Source organism: Opisthocomus hoazin, chromosome 5 (genome assembly GCF_030867145.1).
Source record: "Opisthocomus hoazin isolate bOpiHoa1 chromosome 5, bOpiHoa1.hap1, whole genome shotgun sequence".
NCBI classification, from domain to species: domain Eukaryota; kingdom Metazoa; phylum Chordata; class Aves; order Opisthocomiformes; family Opisthocomidae; genus Opisthocomus; species Opisthocomus hoazin.
Genome location: NC_134418.1, coordinates 45,779,591 through 45,800,547, shown reverse-complemented (window position 1 = coordinate 45,800,547; position 20,957 = coordinate 45,779,591). Strand labels below are relative to the sequence as shown.

The window sequence follows — 20,957 nt, the reverse complement described above, 5'->3', positions numbered from 1 at the left end:
GGCCCGTACAGGTGGGGAATAGGACATACTCTCTTTGAATTGCTGGAACTCCCGGGACAGTTTCTTCACAGCTGAGATGAGGGCAGAAGCGAGACTTTCTTCATATTGCCGGAGTCGGACAGCCACCTCATCCACTGTTGGTGCCTCTTCACCTCTCCAGTCTACTACTGCCAGTGCCTTGGCATATGAGGATGGTGTGCTCCGTACAAACTTCCTTCACATGAATTGTGTGCACTGGACTTCGTCTGGGTCTGTGGGTAGCTGCTCATCGTCCAGGTCACAGTAAACCAGCTCCCGCACAGGTAATTCCCTCAAGTACTGAGTACCCCTTTCCATATTGGTCCACTTGCCAGGATAGCATACAACGTCCTCACTGAAGGGGTACCTCTCCCTCACGCCTGACAGAAGTCTCCTCCAGAGGCTGAGGACTTGTGCCTTTTTCCCAATGGCCTTGCCAATGCCCCCATCCCTGGCCAGGGATCCCAGCTGCTTGGCTTCCTTGCTGTCTAATTCCAAGCTGCTGGCCCCATTATCCCAGCACCGCAGCAGCCAGATGACAATGTGTTCGCCAAGATGGTGGCTAATATGTTTCCGCGGTCTCGCAGCTCGCTCAGGGACAGGGACCAGGTGATGATCTCTGTCTCTATCTCCTGCAATGACCCTGGCTCATTGTCATCCCTCCCAGGGCAATCTGATTTCTTCCTGTGTTTTTTTTTGTTTTACAGGGGCAACTGCTGCCGGTACGGGTTGCTTTTCGGGCTCAGCTGCAGTGCGTGCTGTCGGAGCTGGAGCAGCCGCTGTGCCCGCTAGGGAAGCCGGGGCAGCCCCTGTGGTCTGGCAGTGGCAGCCGCAGTGCCGGTCAGGGGGGCTGTGACTGCCTCCTGGGCTGCAGGGGCTGCAGGGCCGGCTGGGGGGGCAGCGCCAGTCGAAGTGCCTGTTGCTTCATTTCCCCCCCCTTTCCCTTTAGGGCACTGAATAGTGGTGAACAGGGCAGCTCAGTAGGTGTGGGCCAGACCCCAGCACATTGCTGTGATTTGTGTCTCTCTGGAGTTCCCGGGGTGGCAGCACACTTTTTCCAGGTATTTTACTAGTTTGTCAGGATTCTGCACTTGTTCACAGAATATCACAGAATATCACAGAATAGTAGGGGTTGGAAGGGACCTCTGTGGGTCATCCAGTCCAAACCCCCTGCCGAAGCAGGGTCACCTACAGCAGGCTGCACAGGACCTTGTCCAGGCGGGTCTTGAATATCTCCAGAGAAGGAGACTCCACAACCTCCCTGGGCAGCCTGTTCCAGGGCTCCGTCACCCTCAGAGGGAAGAAGTTCTTCCTTATGTTCAGACGGAACTTCCTGTGCCTCAGTTTGTGCCCATTGCCCTTTGTGCCCATTGCCCCTTGTCCTGTCACTGGGCACCACTGAAAAGAGCTTGGCCCCATCCTCCTGACACCCACCCTTCAGATATTTGTAGGCATTTATAAGGTCCCCTCGCAGCCTTCTCTTCTTCAGGCTGAACAAGCCCAGTTCCCTCAACCTCTTCTCGTAGGGGAGATGCTCCAGTCCCCTCACCATCCTTGTAGCCCTCCGCTGGACTCTCTCCAGTAGCTCTTCATCTCTCTTGAACTGGGGAGCCCAGAACTGGACACAGTACTCCAGATGAGGCCTCACCAGGGCAGTGTAGAGGGGAAGGAGAACCTCCCTCGTCCTGCTGGCCACACTCTTCTTGATGCACCCCAGGATCCCATTGGCTTTCTTGGCAGCCAGGGCACACTGCTGGCTCATGGTTAACCTGTTGTCCACCAGGACACCCAGGTCCCTCTCCGCAGAGCTGCTCTCCAGCAGGTCCACCCCAAGCCTGTACTGGTGCATGAGGTTGTTCCTCCCCAGGTGCAGGACCCTGCACTTGCCCTTGTTGAACCTCATCAGGTTCCTCTCTGCCCAGCTTTCCAGCCTGTCCAGGTCACGCTGAATGGCAGCACAGCCTTCTGGTGTATCTACCACACCTCCCAGTTTGGTGTTGTCAGCAAACTTGCTGAGGGTACATTCTAACTCTTCATCCAGGTCGTTGATGAAGAAGTTAAACAAGACTGGGCCCAGTACTGACCCCTGGGGGACACCACTTGTCACCAGCCTCCAACTAGACTCAGCGCCGCTGATGAAAACCCTCTGAGTTCTGCCATTCAGCCAGTTCTCTGTCCACTTCACCGACCACTCATCCAGCCCACACTTCCTCAGCTTCCCTAGGAGGATATCATGGGAGACTGTATCGAAAGCCTTGCTGAAGTCAAGGTAGACAACATCCACGGCTCTCCCTTCATCTACCCAGCCAGTCATGCCACCGTAGAAAGCTATCAGATTAGTGAGGCATGGTTTCCCCTTAGTGAATCCATGCTGACTACACCTGATAACCTTCTTTTCCTCCACTTGCTTGATGATGGCCTCCAGGATAAGCTGCTCCATCACCTTTCCCGGGATGGAGGTGAGGCTGACCGGGTTCAGGGGTGAGTTTCAAAAACACTGGGAGTGCCCATTGCTCTAGGTATTTGCCCATGCTATCCCACACACCCAGCCACTCTGAGCTATCCAGCCCCGGGGCAGGTCTCTGCATGATGTTGTTAGCTACTTGTTTAACCCTAAACAAGACCTGCAACCCATTCAGGAGGCAGAACAATAGGAGCGTGCTCGCCTGAGCATCCCAGGGGTACTCGAAATTCTTAAAAGCTGTTAGGACCAGCCTAAAGGAGAGAGGAGGGGTGAAAGAGTGGGGGAAGGTATCCCCTCCAGTTTTCCCCACAGAGTGGGTTTGATTATTGATAAATTCTGAGAGATAATACCTGAGGTATGGAAATGACCGCAGTGCCGCATGCAAATACAAGCCTAATTTCATGCACAGTGTTGTTATTATATCATATGTTAATATTATACCATACAGCAGAATCGTAATCCTGATCTTTTTCCCAGCGATGACCAACAGCACCACAGAGAACACATACAGCAGGTACGGGTTGACATACCACAGCCACTTGATCAAAGACAGCAACATTTTTTTTACCGGCGACTGGCAATAAATGTGTATAGCAAATTATAGCAAAATCTAAGAAAGCTGTTTTAACACACTCTGCTCAGCCATGCCATTATCCCTGCCCCACACTGGGCACCAAATTTAATGTTATAGTTTGGCTGTGGCCAGCAACAAAAGGGCAAAGCAACCGCTCTGCCCCCCCTCCTCCCGCAGGGGTGTGGAGGAGAATGGAAAGAAAAAGGCAAAAACTGGTGAGTCGGGATAAGGGCAGTTTCACAGAACAGCAAAACAAAGGGAGAAACAGTAACAACAACAATACAGATAAGGAGAATACACAAAACAACAGAATGCATAGAGCCACTCTCACCACCACTGCTCCCAAGCCAACTGCCTTCCCGCCGCCCCGCTCTCCCCTAACCAGAACCCAGCATGAGGGCACATGGTATGGAATACCCTGTTCTGTCTGGCCAGGCTGGGTCAGCCCACCTGGCTGGGTCCTCTCCTTACTCCTCGTGAAAATTAACCCTGTCTTGGCTGAACCCAGGACAACATCTTACTGTTATCATGAAGATATTTTCAGGAGGATATTTTGTCATTATACTGAAATAAATATATTGTGCAAAGGTAACAGAGAACGCATTATCAGGTTTTTCTCTGACAACAGATGCAGACTTGAACTTTATTTACAATAGCTTGTATTTCTAAACAAGCAAAAGAAGTAAAGTTATGATGCTACTGTTCTCTTGGTCAACAATGATCCGGTAAGCTTTTAAAACACTTTTGGGGGAGCGGATTTGTTGGTGCTTCCTATTCCTTTCTTGCAATGTCTCAACTCCCTCAGTGAAAAAAACAGGCCAGTTTCCATCTGGGCCATATTGCATTACTTCATCTATAGCCATGAAACCAAACTGACCTTCTTCAATGTGACAACTGTGAATGATTGAGGAACTCCCGGGAGCCTGTGCAGTGAGCTACAGGGACTCCCCATGACTACCTCTTTCTGGCCAGTAAATTCACAGTTCAGGGCCTTACTTTGCATATGTCAGGAATTTTACATTTTTCTATTCTTTTTTATTGTGTAAGGAATGAAGTTACCACTAAGACAATCCTGTTTATGCTTTATGCTTAAGCAGTACAGTGGATAATACAGGTTGGAGGGAATAGAGGGTATTGTCCAGTGTTATCCTCAACTTGATGTCATAGTATACGGGTTGTAAAAATAATTTTCAGGAAATTACTGCAACATTATTGCAGTTTTAGGGTTCCTTAAAAATCTGCAACTCCAGCCACCTTGCACAGAATTTACATAGACTGATTTAAGTTTTGAATTGAGGATTTTCTCTATTCTTGGTTGTTTCTTACATTTTAACCTTAATACAGACAATAAAGGCAAATCTCAAAGCTTTGTAATGCGGATGAGGATTATCATAAACCTCGTTGTTTACTCAGAAGTCTTCTGTTGTATAAGTGAAGTTAAAATAGGTGTTAGTTTTGACACAAAGGTAGAAGGTGAGGAGTGGCCTTGTGTTTTGAAGTCAGTGTGTCCCTACCTTGTCTTTGCCCTGACTCAGGTTTTGTTTGTCTCCCGCTGCTTCTGTCTGTCCATTTTTGAGCAATGGGCTCAGTCTTAGCAGTGAAGTGGTCTTCACTGTTTTCCCATGTTCCTCTATGGAGGCATCTCTAAAGTTCATCTTGTATTTGTTTTTATTCTTTTCACAAACCCAAACATCTTTATCACTTCTCAGTGACGTTTTCAAGTGTTCTTGCCTATCATTGCACATCTGGAATACTTCTGTGCATGATATTAATGTTTCTTTTTGTGGTTCATGCAAGCTTTTTATTGCAATATTTCCAAGTTGCCTGGTTGATGTTTTTAGAAAGAGTAACTTAAGCACCATGCTACTGATACATAAAATCACTTGGGTTCTTATTTCTTCCATATCAAGGATACAACATTACTGCTTTTTACCATACTCCACAGTAATGTTAGATATTTGCAAAAGTATTTGAGAAACAAATAAGAGCATTGGCTGGTAAAGTTTTTTATTTATCAAGGAGACTTTCTGTGCTTCCTCTGTGCAGTTGTTCTGTCATTCAGACTGTCTGATTATCTTCAGTTTTTCAGGACTTATGAAACAAAAAAGTACATGCCCAGCTCACAAGTGGAATAGGGTTCTTTGAGCAATAATTTTGTGTAATTTTTATTTTTTTATTATTATTGTTAAATTCCTCCAAATAACTTTTTGTACCTGGTGCATGTTGTGACTGAGAGCATGGCTACATAGACCCTTCCTTTGTTCATGCTTCAAATGTGCTAGCTTGGGCACAGGACTCTGCTGCCAGCGCTAGAAGGCTTCCAGGCTGGTGCAAGCTTACCTCTGGCCAGCCCACAACACACACAAGGGGACCTGGGTTTGTCTGAACAGATGCCCCTGAACTGGTATTAGAGGGGCCGGCACTGACTGCTTTTAATAGCTGCAAAAAGGCATTAAAAAATACACCGCAAAGGGGTCAGGCAAACCAGCCTGCAATTTCAGCTGAAGCTTGAGTTAAAAAAAAAGTTTTCTTACTTATCTTTGTGGGGAATATAGAAAATTTTTATGCCTAAAAAGCAGTTGTTTATCCATGGCTAATAGTGGATGAGTCTGCTCACAGTAAAAGATACATCCTAAAATAAGACCAGAGAGGCTGCTGTGACAAACGAAGACTGCAGGACCACCTCAGGATCACAGATACCTTTGATAAGTTGCAAGACATATCTTAGTTGGGAACTGCAGTATCTGGAAGGGTTCCCCTGTTTATATTAACTGACTTCCTAGAAGCAGGAATTCTGGTGCTACAAATAAAACCTTTGTGAAAGTAAGTTGGGAAGGGAGTAAGATATATAGAATTTGGAGTGCTGCAATTTCATATAGTCAATATATTTTTGAGCTTGCGAGCCTTTTGCAGGCTTCTGGCAAACACACTTGCAGCAGAGCCCTAATTTTTAATATTTCACAAAAGGAGTTCTTGATTTTTAAATACAGTGTGCTTGCCAGAGGTGATAGATGAACATGTAAGTGGAAGGCTCCAAAGCAGTAAAATGCATCTGTGATGATGGGGACACCGCAAAAAGTAGAAAGACATTATAATAACATAGAGGCATACAGACAGAAGAAGGAAAGAAAATTTCTTTGACCAAATAAATGTTTTTAAAGCAGTTTCCATGATTGCCTGACCTGAATACCTTGTTTCTGAATAAATAATTTCTTGAACTTTTTGTCTATTAGACATAACAAAGTAGAAATAACCTTACAAATGGAACAAGATTGTGTGACATTTATATAAAGCTGCATACAGTGTATTTACCTCTTGGGGAAACATGGGGTACTTCAAAGGTCACAAAGGACAGGCTAGCAGCAATCCACTTCAGGCTGGTAGTAACCAAAAGTTATCTGATGTCTGTTTAATATACTCAGTCTTTCAGAGCAAAGCGAGGTGCCTTGCTGTGGGACATGTGCGCTACTGGTAGCATTCACACTCTTGCCATGAGCTCATACTCTTCACATCAAGTTTTATCCCCTGGAGAATGAAGAGAGAGGTACTGCACAGTGCCTTTCCTCTTTTTCTGCATCAGCTATCACCTACCTTTTCCCAATTCACCTCCTGTTCCAAGTTTGGCCATCTCTTCCTCTTAGCTCTCAGACTCGCCCTGGGTGGCTATTCCGTTGCCAGATACCCTAGAAATGTAACATGTTTTCTTCATCACATTTGGCGTGCAAGCAGAATTGATTGAAAATAGTCTAAGCACCAAACTCTATTTTCTCCCTTCACGTCATGATTTCTGTTCATTTCATTTTCAAAATTGCTTACCTGAATTCTTCTTGACCATCTGTATGGTGTCAAACTGTCTGAATAACCCAAAGTATAAATATGACATATACTTCCAGAAGAATGGGAAGAGAATAAATTTTTGACCTTGCTTGTTAAAACTCCTCTCACTTCCACCTCTTTAAAGAATACTTATTGCAAAGGACAATCTATTTAATTTATATCTGTAGGATTCCATGTGACCATAAAGATCTGTCCTTGTGGATTTTGTTGCTTCCAAGGTCTATGGAGGTGTGATGATGAAAGAGAGAAGCAGCTGTTTAAGTGAGTTATAGGATGTGATAAACCAGCAAAGGTTATAACTATGAATTGGTCCTCTTTGAATGACACTTCAGCATACTTCTTGTTTGTTTTCTTAGCTTTGCCTTTTTCAGATAAATAGTGGTTTTGTTCTTTCAGTTATTAGTATAAAGATGTAAAGGTAGGCATGGCACTGAACAACAGATTAAAACATAATGTAGTATAAACCACTGTGAAGCAGTAATTGAAAGAATACATGAGCTTAGTGAAAGAAAATAAGTAATCAGAGTACCGCATATCAGAGTCCAAAGCCAGTCTCTGGAGAACGTTTTGTGTGTGACAGCTACTAGCAGTCACAAGGCTGATTTGGTGCCTCTAGACAGTTACTTATGTATTCAGGTCAGGCTTTGTTCTCTTCTTCAGTTACAGCTTCAACCAGATATGGTATTCTCTGTCAGCATTTCTTGACAAAAGTCAAGGCTTTTCAGAAGGGGTGGTTAATGCACTCTCCATATTAATATTACCAGTTTGAGGATAAGATAAAAAAAAAATCACTAAATGTGAAAACTGAAAACACATACACGTTCAGAATTATGTCCAACAGCTTAGTAAAGGGGTAACTCTGTCAAGCTGCTGGGCTTTGTTTGTCAGAAATTAGTCTATTTGGGGGGGTAAGAGGAGCGACAGAACAGTATTTCTGCAGTTGATGTACACCTTATCCTCACCTCAGGGAAAATACAGATGGTGGCAGTCCCAGCAGTTTCTAACCCCATCTTGGATGATCAGCTTTACATAGCTACTCATTATAAAGTTGACTTGAGGTTAGTAGGGAAATGATACCAGGTGACGCAGAAGGGCAGGAAAGGTGTCCATAAAGATGTATTTCACTAAATCTCATTGAGAATTAAGTTTTACCTTTGCATAAAATTTTTAGCTCTTAAGACTTCTATGCAAAATAATTTCAAAGTAATTCTATTACTAGCCTGTAATATACTAAGTCTTAGTCTTTCCGTTACTTTTTAATGATGTACTGGAGAACTTTGAGGCTTTTCATTTTACTAAGCATATTTTGTTTTAAAATCCAAAACCCATACAGGAATACAGTTTATTACTTACTTAATTTCAATATTATTTTGTCGTGTGTGCTTTTCGAACATAAAAGTTTTGGAATTTGCTGTGGAATATTCATTTAAAGCAGAAATCTTACATCAAGTTGAGGGTTTTTGTCTTTTTTTTCCCCTTCAGTTCAGTCTAGGGATGTCATGGTGGAAGATAGATTTCTGTGGGACATCTCTCACAATGGTGATTTATTATTTAACATTAGTTGATCTCAGTCCATCTTCTTCCTGGCCACTGTGCAAGGCATTCTTAAAGGATAATGATGCTGACTGTCTTGTTAGAGTGCTTTGGGATGCAGAGAACACTCTGCACAAAACCAGTATTATGGTCTCAGAGTCACTCAACTTGTACTCACTTCACAGAAAACACTATTCCCCAGAATTAATTAGAGACAGAGCCCAAGGATTGCATGTGGATGTTGACTCACCTGATTCCTCAGGTTACTGGCGAGGTCAGTCGCTGGGTATGTTCTGGGGAGATTTCTGGACCACTGTCTGGACACAGAGCTCCAGTTTCCAGGCTGCAGACAGAGTTGTCCAGAGAGTAAGATGGGTGGAAGCACATGGTTTCCCTTGGAGGTGAGAAATCTTCCACGAAGTGCTAGGCTCCTGTTGCACCAGAGACCAACTCTGGTTTGCCACAAAGAAGCTAAGAAGCATGCTGAATAGAAAACACACTTTGCTACAGAGGGAATATTCAGTGGAAAGAGAAGAAAGAAGCGCTGTAGTTAGGACTCCAGGAATAAATCTTTAGACAGAAGTACTTTCAAAACACCTACAGTATCGTCTTTTGCATTGATGAAAAATACGCAGCTGCTTTGCAAGGGAGTAGCTTTCACCAGCTCAAGATAATCAGAAGGCTGATCTTCTTCCAGCTTCCCATGAGCTCCCCAGAACTGATGGCTGTAAATCCACCACAGGGAAAAGGATATCATCTTTCTTCTTCATAACAGATAAAAGAGGGCTGATGACTAATGCTGAAGTGAATTAAGAGACTTATTTACTTAATTGAGTCTGCTTGTTTGGTATGTGTCCCAATTAATTCATTTTTGTTGTGACCAGATTGAAGCAACCTACACCCTTGTGACCTTCTCTTATAATTATTACCACATTCCTCTTTTGAAGCACTGTTTTGATTATGTACTCAAAAAGCTCTGCTAAAATATCTGTAGCATTAGTACAGAGTCAGATTTTTCCAATGTTTTGAACTCAAGGATAGTAACAAAAAGAATCATTCTTTATTCAAGTTCTTGAGGGTTATGGGTCATTTCAAGCCTCTAGGGGATGGGGGGGTCTTCCTTTTTAATTTGACAAAATGACTATTTTGAATAGGCAGAAGTTGTTCTCTAGCTAGAAATTCTTTTAAGAAAAATGTGTTATTGGGTGGTAGCACTCGGAGGTGCCTCATAATTCCTCTGGTGTGCTGAATATTGCAGGGTCACAGGAGAATGTAACAGCAGCTGAAAAGGGGCTGGCAAGTATGACCATCCCTAAACTTGCTGAGATTGCTATGTGAAATATCTGCCCCAAATGAGGCATTGTTTTTATTATTGCTTAAATTAACTACAGTATTTGACAGCTCTTTCCCTAAACCACAGTGGAGCCGTCTGGACACCCGTCTGTGACGAAGAGACTCTTTCAGGCATGGCAGTCAAATTCGCAGTGGTAGGTGACTCTGTCAGTGAGGGGTGGCCAGTACAAGGGGGGTGTTTATTCCTCAGTGCTTCATCTGATGAAGATTTTGCTGGCTTGTGCCAGCTTCCACGATAGTAACTTACACTCAGTAAGATGTTCTTGTGCTCCTGTCCTCAGCTCCTCTCCTCCTGTTTACCTGGAGATCCCATCCAAAGGTTTTTTCTCCATCACGGAATGCACACGTGCACTGTGGAGCTAGTTCTGGGCAGCAATCCCACCGGCGGTGTTGATTTAGAGAAAGGTGCTCTGCATGTTGCATATTTCATTCCAGTGGAAACAGAAGGTCTTTTACCAGAAGTCTTAAACCAAGCTCCCTTACCACTGGCTGTTGTATTCGGAAAGCTGCTGAGTACCCTTGCAGTTTTGTTCACCTCTTACAACAGCGGTCCCTGCTCCTCAGGCCGCAGAACCCTTGCAGAGAGTATTTCCTCACACAAGGCTTGCTGATACCGTTTCTCTTCTTCAGCTAAGTAGTATCACTGCTATCCCCAGGCTTCATCGGCTCTCTGCTCCCTTCCGTCCAGATCAAAACTGCCCATGCTTTTAACTTCCTGAAGCACTGTGCACTACTTTTTCTCTTCCTCATTCCCAGTCCTTTTCTCTCTACTTCCTTACAGAGTGCCTTCACGTCTGTGTTTTATGCTTTGTAGAGTTTCTTTTTTGTATGGCAGATTCTCTATGTTCCTGGAAGAATTAAGAACACTTCTTTAAAGATAATGGCTTGCTCTGGGTCTCAGTTTTTCAATGGATGACCCTCTAAGCTGCTGGAGATTTTGATGCCTGAGCACAGCAGGTGCTGGGTAGAGCTTACGCCGGATGCCACCCGGTCACTGGTGTGCTGTGTCCTCTTGGTTTAACGTTTTTCTGAGCAATCATCTGTTCTCCGTCAATGTAAGACTGCTCATGTAGCAAACATTCCTGTGTCAGCAGAAAAGAAAAGGTTTGGAAATCCTCCTTCAGATGTGAATAATAATCCAGTGTAAAACAGACCACCATCTCAGACCAGGCCTCCTTCATGCACCAGGGAAAGTTGGGTGATTGAAAAAGCCAAAGGAGTGGTGTCTCCGCAAAAACAGAATTAGAGGTTAATGCTTTGCCCTGCTCACTCGTGACCTTCGCTCTTTACATCATCTGGTTTAACTTTTTGACTATGTCTGTGTCTGGAACACTTTGCCTAAGTGTCTGCTTTAGAGTATGTATGAAAGATGCTGTATGAAGAATTAATTTCCTTTCCCTCATTGGGAGTTTCCATGAACTCGTGTGCCGCATCACACAGCATGCAGCTGAGGTGTTGCATTTTGTATGACACCTACAGGATGAAATCTGCAAGTCTTCAGAGTTCTTAAAATATGACTTTCTGTTTATGTGGTTTTTGGCATAGAAACAGAAAAGCTGGGGCTGGAGGTGGGAAATGGATTGCCATCTTGGAAATTTAACGACCAGCTCTTTCCCTGTGACGTGTGTGGGAAAGTGTTTGGTCGACAGCAGACTCTGTCCCGGCATCTCTCGCTGCACACAGGTAAGCCGATGCTTTGTGGTTGTTGATCCAGCACTGAGGAAATCTGTGTGTTTGTTATGGTTTGTTTAAGTGGAGGGGGAAGAAGGTAAGCAGGAGAGTGTGTGAGAGCAAAGTCAAGTGCAGAAACAGGCCATAATGTCGGAGTGGTGTTCAGGGAGTTAACTGACATTTTATTTCTTTACAGACTACTTGTTATTTACCTTTACAAAATGTGTATGTTCAAGCTTGTCCAGATTCCAGTAGACCAGCCTGTAGATACAAACTGGTTAACCAAGCCTGTTAATGGAGTTCTGAAGAGAAGGCACAGCCTTTCTTCTGTTCACCTCGTGAGCTTTTTAAGTGTCACTGAACAACAAAAGATTTGGCCTTTGTGTTTCAGATCTGGTGAAACTGTCATTCATTCATCCTTGCTCTCATCATCCGGTTGTTCTGAGAGGAACAGGGACTGTTCTACCCCATACCAACTTTCTTAAAGTGAATCAGCTTCGAATCAACTATGATTTTTTTTATATGGAAGATGCACCTTGTCAGCCTGCTGAGGTGAACTGCACAAAATAAGTCTTGAAAGCAAGATTTCTGATGCAGTGCTGAAAAATATTGCTGCTGTAGCGCCAGTGTATGTTGTACCATCTAGTAGAGCCATGCTGACAAGGTTCAAATGCTCTGTTCCGTGGCATCGTGGGGTTTTCTTAGTCCTAAGCTGCTCTGTTGAATGCCTTTCCCCTAACACTTGTAGCATTATATTTCAAATTTAGAGCAACAGTTCCTCAAAGGGAAAAGTTATGAAAGCTGATGTAATGTCAGCTCTTTGCAAAATAAAGCCTGGCACGCACAAAAAATGTGGTGCCAGGATTTAAAAATGTTTAATTTAAAATAAATCATTTTTATTTAAAATTGTTTAAGTTGTGAAGTATCAGAAATTCATGATGAATTTTTTTCATTTCTTCAACTGTTCTTTGAGTTAGGGTTTTTTTGTTAGTTTGTCTTTGGAACTGGCCTAATGATACAGCGTTACCTTTCCTCCCCACCCTCAGATTTTAACACAAAATCATCAACCATCCACTGTCTGCAAGTGATCATACGAGCAACCTCAAGAATAACTGGACCCAAGAATCAAAGATGCTAAGTAAAGGAAGTAGTTGTAGATTATTGACCTGTTTCTCTACTGGCTTTGCTGCAGCTCTCAGAGCAGCAGTTGCCCCAGTTTCCCAGTTTATGAAGTTTTATATTACTTGACTACAAATAGTAGAGTAAGTTAAAAAAAAAAATAGCCCTAAACTACCTCCAAATTAGTTTTTTTTCTGAGTAATTGCTGTGAACTCCTATAAGTTTCCAAAATGTTGAGCTTCCAAAGTACCTCATTCTGAAAGCTGCTCGGAAAAGGCTCCGAAGGAATGCATACTTGGTTACTGGCAGCTTTAAAAATAGCTTGCTTCAAAATGAAGTATACATTTAAGGTTTTCCGTTTCTTTTTCAGAAGAGAGAAAATACAAATGCCACTTGTGCCCCTATGCTGCTAAGTGCCGTGCTAATCTGAACCAGCACCTGACCGTCCATTCTGTGAAGCTGGTGAGTACAGACACTGAGGACATTGTCAGCGCTGTCACTTCTGAAGGCAGCGATGGAAAGAAGCACCCTTATTACTACAGGTGAGGACCCAGACAAGGGCTGCACCCCAGCCGCTGGAATCTGAATGTCTTACCTGCCTGCTAAGGACGCGTTACAGGGCCACCCTTCTGGTGTCACAGGGTGGAAACTGCGGTGGAAGTATCTGTCTTGCCTGTATCTGACTTGGGCTAAGCAGCAAAACCCAGCTGGCTGCCTCATGCTGTTTGACTTGGCCAGCCATTGGGAAAGACTCTGGGGTTTGGTGTGGGGTTGGTTTTTTTTCAAGTGTTGTGAAGCAGACGGGCTCTTAGAAGCCTCTTTAACTTTTTATGCAGTGTTCTTTGAAATTTTGTGTACACAGATTCACGGCAAATGTAGAGCACTGTGTTTCCAGTTTCCTCTGACAACTCCATTGTTTTCAGCCAAATGTATGGAATCAAACAGTAAAGCATAATAAGAATTGTTATATTGATATACACATTTCCTCCATTTGATAAAGCATAATAAGAATTGTTATATCGATATACACATTTCCTCCGTTTGATAGAGGTATATACATTCAGTGACCAACATGATGAAAGAAGGAAAACCTTTAGGAGAATTGGCCTGAAAAATTATAAGGAATTGCCCAGGTAAAATGGATATTTGGACATTCTGCTTGTTGTATGCACTGTTGTGCGCTCTGCAAACTGTGATATACACTCAAGTGGCCAAGCAGATTACCAGATCACTCTTAGTCAAAGTGCCAAGAGCAGATTTAATTACAAAATCATAGAAGTAAGATATAAACGAGACCTGCTGGATTAGATTATCTAGTCCATCCCCCTGGGAAAGCAAAATAGTGCCCTTGAGTATACGTCTTTTAAAATGTTTTTGGCTTGTTTTAAATGTTAATGGCCTAATCAAAGCAAGAGGAGAACTCTGCAAGGGAAGTTAAATTAAAGGGTCCTTTCCATTGCCTCTTGATATCACTCTGTTTATGCACTGGCTGTGAAATCTGTATCCCTGCTAATTATTTGCATAGTTGATGACTGCTGTTTTCCAGTCAAGCATAAGAAATGTTTGAACCCATTTTTACTTGCTTACACTGAAACTGCCAGGCAGTTTTGCACAAGATCCCAGTCTGGCATGGGAACCATTCCAGGGCCTGAAAATAACTCCTGGAGTGTGCAGCAAGCTCTCTGTTTGTCAGTGTATCAGCCATACTAAACGTCTTGGCAAAGCTGCAATGCCTCGTATTGCCCAAAGGAATCAGCTAGGTGATGCGCAGCATCTGGATTCTGTAGTTTTTAATTAACTTTATGATTATTTAGCGTCATCATAGCATGTACAGGATTGTTGCATTGTGCCTGCCCTTAATCACGTTGGCATGGCCATCAGTTCAAAGGCAGTTCAGCAGACAAAAGAATCTTGCAGTGAACATTCAACAGTGAGGAAGAGAAGAAATCTGTGCAAGTGAGTTTTTTCTTGCAAATTCAGAGAAAGGCAACATGCTTCTGTTTGTGGTTTGTTTTTTAATGTTTCTTGCTCTTGAATTCCCTTCTGCCTGCAGCTGTCATGTGTGTGGGTTTGAGACAGAGATGAATGTCCAGTTTGTCAGTCATATGTCCCTCCACGTGGATAAAGAGCAGTGGATGTTCTCCATTTGCTGTACAGCGTGTGATTTTGTCACTATGGAAGAGGCAGATATGAAGGCTCATGTCAACAGCAAGCACACAGGTGATGATCCCTCTGTCCCAGCTGCAGTGATCTCCCTCTTCCTTGCTTTTTAGGTGCAACCTTCACTCTTCCCATTAGCACTCTACTTTCACTGAAACTCTTGCTAATTAAGGCCTGATCTCTCAAAGTTGAAGTGAATTGGACTCCAGCCAGGCACATAATCTGGTAGTGCAGATCAATTTTCAAGCTTAGTGGAATAAATGAAGTACTACTTAGCCCTCCTTCTTCCTAGTCGCCTTATCCCCCAAATCCCCTCTCCTGTTGAAGTCAGCATAACTTCATTTGTTTTTCTGACTGGTTTACTATTTCATCAAAATTGTGGTTTGACTTCAGTGATGATAAGGTGACTTTGTGTGCTAATTGTGCATACCTGGCTGTAAGTTTGAAATACACAATATGTTGAGCTTTGTTCTTCAGTGTGTTTGCCTCCCAGTCTATCAGTCTGGAATTTCACGCTGATGTTTAGTTGACACTGTGATTCAGCAATACCATAAATGTAATTTTTTATTAAATAACAGAACAAGTCATGTGTTCTCTCCCTGGTCCTGTTCACTTAATATCCAAAGACAAGAGCAATAGCGGTTTTCAAACAAGCTCCATATGTTTAGTCCAACTAATGAAGTCTGGCATAATTTGAGAAGAAAATTAGAATCATTTTACTTAATTTCCCTTACAGCACCAGGCAGAAGCATTTTGCTGCCACAAACTACTAACAATTGTGTTGACAATACTGAACCTGAATTCCATCCAGCACAATTTTTCCATTGGTAAATTGCTTTCCCTGTCCTACCAAGAATAAAATTGGGAAAACAGGGAAGAGTGGAGAAGCGAGAGAAGAATGCAGTTGTTTGTGCTCACAGATACATAATTTAAATGTAACTCCAGAAATACAAACTACTGGAAAGCCCTCATGGGTTTTTATGCCAGCATAGCTCTCAGCACTACTCCCGGCTATCGGAGGTGTTTGCATCTAACTCCACTTTATATATAGGAAGTGAAGGCAAATGAAAAGCACCACCCATAGGCACGTGAAAAGTTCGCATTGGAGCTCAAAACTGAGCTGTACTCTACTGTATCTTCCTATCATGGTGAAAAGATTGGAGCCGCTGCTTGTCCTTTGAAGAAAGACAAAAAACTCTTTATTATTCCTTCACCCTGTCAAACTGAGCCATTCACCTGGCAGTTCAGCCAAATGCTTACATATATGGTGAACACAGGGAGTGAAAAATGGAGTGGATTTTCTGGGTCACTTGGTGTTACCAAGTCATAAGAGGCCTGTTTGTAAGGATGGTGGCATTTGTCTTCAAACAAGTATAATTGTTTTAAACCAACTACTTCTACAGACAGGCAGCTACAGATTTTCCTGCATTAAAGATCAGGGACCTTTTTAAAATTTCCCACATATGTCTTACTAATAATCCGAATACACATATGTTGTTCCTGTGCCAGAACTGTCCTTTATCTGAAACAGCAGTTCACCTCTTGCTCCCTCTACTTTTCTTCTCTGCCTCCACAGTATTTATTCCCTTAGTATATTTATGGAGAACAAATCTCTCCCCTCTAAATGTACATTGAGCCTTTTCCTATATGAAACACAGTTTTCTCACTGTACCAATCACTCATTGCATATGTTCTTGTTAGAACCCCTGCTCTTGACATTTGCAATCACAGCTGTACATGGTGAAATGAAATAGGTAGTGGTGCCAGTGTAAAACAGCAGCAGCTACTGGGAATAGCTCACACAAGAACATTTCTGTGATCATATTTACCTTCCTTGAATGATCCCCCTCACTGATTGCTCATATTCATCCCATTTTCTGCTCAAATTCTTCTTTTGTTTTCCTTGAATATTTCCAACTTAAGCACTCCTCATTTGTAGCAAAAATTATTGTTACTGGCCCTTCAGGTCATAACCTTGTACTCTGTACTATTAAATTTCATTCCATTTCTATTACTTTGGTCGCCAAAGGCAGTGAATCTTTCTATATGATATCCCAGTCTTCTTCCCTATTGACAGCTCGAGTCATCAGATTTCATTAGTGCATTCCTACGGTTTTCTCTTAGACTTACAGGTGCCACTCATCAGTTTAAAGCTAGGCACATAGGTGCTGGTGTTTGCGAAGACCTTGATCAGAGTACTTTATCACACAGAGAATATGAAGTTTTAGTAAAGTCCCTTTTTAATACAGCTCTGGTTAAACCAAGACATAGGTGGGAGGTAATAATTTGCCCAGCCTTGCCTTGTTGGCTCACGGCAGTTCTCATGTGAGAACTCTCACTCTTGTTCATTTCCAGCGTGTGGTAGCGTTTGGGATTTGAACTTCATGCATTTATTGTACACATAAGGAAACTCTGATGGGCTTCAGCTTCAGATCCAGTTAAATAACATGGGGTTTTTATCTTCAATGAGAGGTCCTAATAAAAACAGATAAATCTTGAGACCACAGGGTTATCTCTTACAACCGTTACTGAGGACACTGCTCAGTACAACGAGTGAGATTTATTCTCCTTTGCCCTTCCTCCCAGGTTTAGCCATTGGACCCACATAAACAAGAGGTAGGGGAAGTTTAGCTGGGGCGAGTCATCACTTTTGGTTTCTTCACCCCAAACCTACAGAAGCTCTGTTTCCTGACTGACGAATTCTTTATTGTTTTTGAATTCTGAGCAGATCAAAGCATTTTCTTGGGATTTTTTTAAGCCTGGTAATGAGGTAGAGTTGCATGCCGCCTTCCCACTGCCATTACAGACAGATTCAATTCTAGGATAAACTGAGTGCAAACACTAATAAAAAAGACGGAGATGCAACTATGATTTCTTAACAGATTAATTTCAGACTTGTTTATAAGCATGTTTGAATTAACTTTAAATATAAATATTTTTCCTGAAATTTAAAACAGGATTACTGAGATTCCATCTAATCTGCTGTACTAGTTGTTGCTCTTTATTCCTGCTTTTCAGCTGAAGAGAGCAAGACACCCAGTGAATCTAACAGTCCATCTTCATCTTCGCTGTCAGCACTGAGCGACTCTGCCAACAGCAAAGAAGATGCAGATATAACCCCAAAAAACAAGGGTTCAAACAACCTGCTAGTCATTTCTGTAGTGCCTGGTAGCCAGACCTCAGTGAACACTGAAGAGAAGTCAGAGAAAGGTAAGACACTGTTAAGCAAATACAAACTGTCACTGTCTATGCCATCCATCTGGCCACAAGGTAAGGAATACATTTTCCTGTTTTGTTTTTCAGGCTTTGAATGTGTTTTCTGTAACTTCGTCTGCAAAACAAAAAATATGTTTGAACGCCATCTGCAAATCCACCTGATCACACGGATGTTTGAGTGTGATGTGTGCCACAAGTTCATGAAGACACCTGAACAATTACTGGAGCACAAGAAATGCCACACTGTCCCCACCGGTGGGCTCAAGTAAGGAAAGCAAGTACACAAACTTTTACTGTGTTAAGCACCTCTAATACTGTGGGGCAGGACAAAAGGGAGTCAATTAGAAAGGGTTAGTTAAATGTCTGATAATCCAGATTTGGAGCTTCCTTTTATTTAGATGACCCAAGCCCAGTCCTTTAGTGTAGGCTTGCATCGTTATAGCACATCGGTAAGCTGGCAGCAGATGTAGTATCCGCTGGTCTTAGAGCTGTAACAAACCACGGTCCTTTCCCTGTTCAAATCAAATAGGAGGAGACAGTACGTGGTGGGTCCTACAGAGAATGAGGCAGCACTGCCCAGAGGTGTTGGCAAACTAGGAGAGGTTTTTGTCAAAGCATCAGAGCAAAGGAGAGGACATAGCACAGGCTCTATTCTGCACCTGGCTCAGAGACTAAATCCCGTACAGTTGTTGCAACTAGGGATGAAGTTATGACCTTAAAGGTTCTGACCTTTGTCGACTGTAATGCAAAGTCAGTCCGCTCCAAGAATTAGTAACTTGATGCTTCCTGCTTTGCTTTCAATGCCCCGGAATGATCACTATTGTGTAAACTAACATGTAACGAGTAATACGCTCTTTTAGGAAAAAAGCCCTTTGGCTAAGGCAGTGTTTCTAGACAGTGAGTGTGCCCTTATGTCCAAGTTGGACCCCTGAGGGAAGGAGTGACTGTGGGGCCGTATGCCTGCTCTCCGTGGGTGGGCAGTGTGACATTATGCAAGATGCACATCACATCCCTGCTCTCTGCTTGTTCCAGCTGCTGCAGGAAAAGAGGCTGGAGGCACTCTGAGCCCAGCTACGGTTCAGCACAGGACTCCCTCCCTCTGTTGCTCTTGCTCAGCAAACCAGTGTTTCCAGTGCACTGTAACTGTCGCATGATGAGCACACCATGTTTAACCTTACCACAAGTAGCTCTAGCAGTTCGTGCTGCAGTTTTTGAAAACTGGTTCTGTTTGCCAGGCAGCGTCTGGTCTCCAGCTCAGTAGTTCCATGAGCTCAGATCTGCGGTCACTTGAGATGTGATGACTGAATCTGGGAAGAAGACCAGATTGAGAAACAAGTAGTGTGCCAGAACGATGGGATGTCTGTCTGTCTTGGGCGTACAGAGCAGTTGTCTAGTGCACTTTGGGTTTAAGCTGCACAGAATCTGTTCTAGTTAGCAAGGAAAAACCTATGACTCAGACCTTCCTGCCAGAATGGGCTTCTCAGTCTATATAAGTTATTCCTGCCCAACTCAAGTAATAATTAGGTACCTTGAAAGCTGCACCTAAGAAAAAGCTCTGATTTATTTTTTTTTTAAGGCATCCAGAAGAGCCTGAAGAGATCTAAGTAAATTGTATTTTTCTGTCTCCTGTTTGCTGTGGGGGAAGAGAAAAAAACATGATTCCTCCAGCTCCAGGTCAAAATCTGAGATTCTGATCCAGAGAGCACCCAGCCCAGGAGAGGTATGTGTGCATAGACAGCTGAGTCCTCTATTGCAATAGAGCTAATCACGTTAGCAGCCTCAGTGCCAGGCTCCCTCTCTGGATCAGAGTACTTGATGCGCATCAGGAAAAGTGTCCAGATGTTTTAGTATCTGTTTGTCCTCCTGTATACCTCACTGTGCTCAAAAGTCCCTCGACTAGCAGGTAGATTAATATTAGCTCTGTATATGCAACCAGTTGTAGCAGGGGAAAACACACAGGGGGAGAGAGGATCTCCGCTTGGAAATGATCTGAAATGGTACAACACAATTGGCAGACGGGCTGAACAGTGAACGCAGGCGGAGACATCTGTAAGACAGCAGCCGGGTGCCTTCGTTGTATCTTTGTAGCTAGACCTGCTCCCTCAGCTCACCAGTTAGATGTGAAAGGGAGGGTGCTTTGTTTAATGCAGCAGAGATCCCTGCCTGGTGGCTGTCCTCACCAACCTCCTCTCTGCTACATAAAGCAAAAGCAAGGATGTTTTGGGTTTGTTGGTGCCCCACGCTTGTTAAGCTCAGGCTCCCGTCCAAGCTTTCAGGAATCCCTCCTCCAGCCTTCCTGGCCCTTCCTGGTGCCGGAACCAGGGGCGAGGCCCTTTGCCATGTCCACCCCGGTCCGGACGCTTGCCGCTGTGAGTAAGCGGAGCCCACATCCTGTTCCCACACAGGAACAATTCCTGCTGTGGCAGAGGTGGTGGTGGGCAACCGCTGCCAAACACACCCCCCCCCCCCACTTCGAGCACAGCTCGCTTGTCTCCCAGAAATGGGAATCCCTACGCATCACCCTAGCAGACCAGGTCTCAGCTGCTCCTACCCGGATACCCAGCAAGCTTATTGTGCAAGGTCACGTAAAAGCTATTTCCTAAGCTTTTGCTGTACATGCGGTATTACAAGTTTATTCCATCTTTACTTAAACAGCTGCTTTCATACTCATCTGTAAACACTCGCTTTAAACCACTTCTTAATGGAAAAAATGGCCAAAGTGACTTTGTGCAAACACTAGGAATGTCGTTACACAAAGTACCTGTGAATCAGTCACCCACTCTGCACTACCGGGCCTGCTTTGCAGAGGCTTCCCCCTCAAGGTAAGCCAGAAGATTAAGGGGATGCTCCTTCAGCCTCAGTCAGTGTTTTCCTAGGAATGCGCGAGCTCTGCCACTGTGAAATGGGCAAACCTCCTCTAAGTACAGACGTGTGAGGGCGAACCAAGTATTCGAAAGGGGCTTTATATGGAGAACTAAGTGCCTTTTCCTCCTCTTCAATAGGTCAGAGAAG

General features: G+C 43.6%; 1 protein-coding gene across 7 annotated transcripts in view; it reads left to right on the top strand.

The window, feature by feature from the left end:
- The window catches only part of ZNF827 (zinc finger protein 827), a 127,322-nt gene that overhangs the window by 102,154 nt on the left and 4,211 nt on the right, over positions 1-20,957 (top strand). For 2 of the 7 annotated variants that reach the window (XM_075421080.1, XM_075421079.1), the window contains 5 exons: positions 11,325-11,462; positions 12,940-13,111; positions 14,623-14,789; positions 17,748-17,939; positions 18,033-18,210. In XM_075421080.1, the coding sequence (XP_075277195.1) occupies positions 11,325-11,462; positions 12,940-13,111; positions 14,623-14,789; positions 17,748-17,939; positions 18,033-18,210 (847 nt within the window). Of the gene's footprint in view, positions 1-11,324; positions 11,463-12,939; positions 13,112-14,622; positions 14,790-17,747; positions 17,940-18,032; positions 18,224-19,521; positions 19,666-20,600; positions 20,768-20,957 lie in introns of those variants that run through there. The other 5 variants (XR_012764019.1, XR_012764021.1, XR_012764020.1 and 2 more) reach the window with 5 other exon arrangements.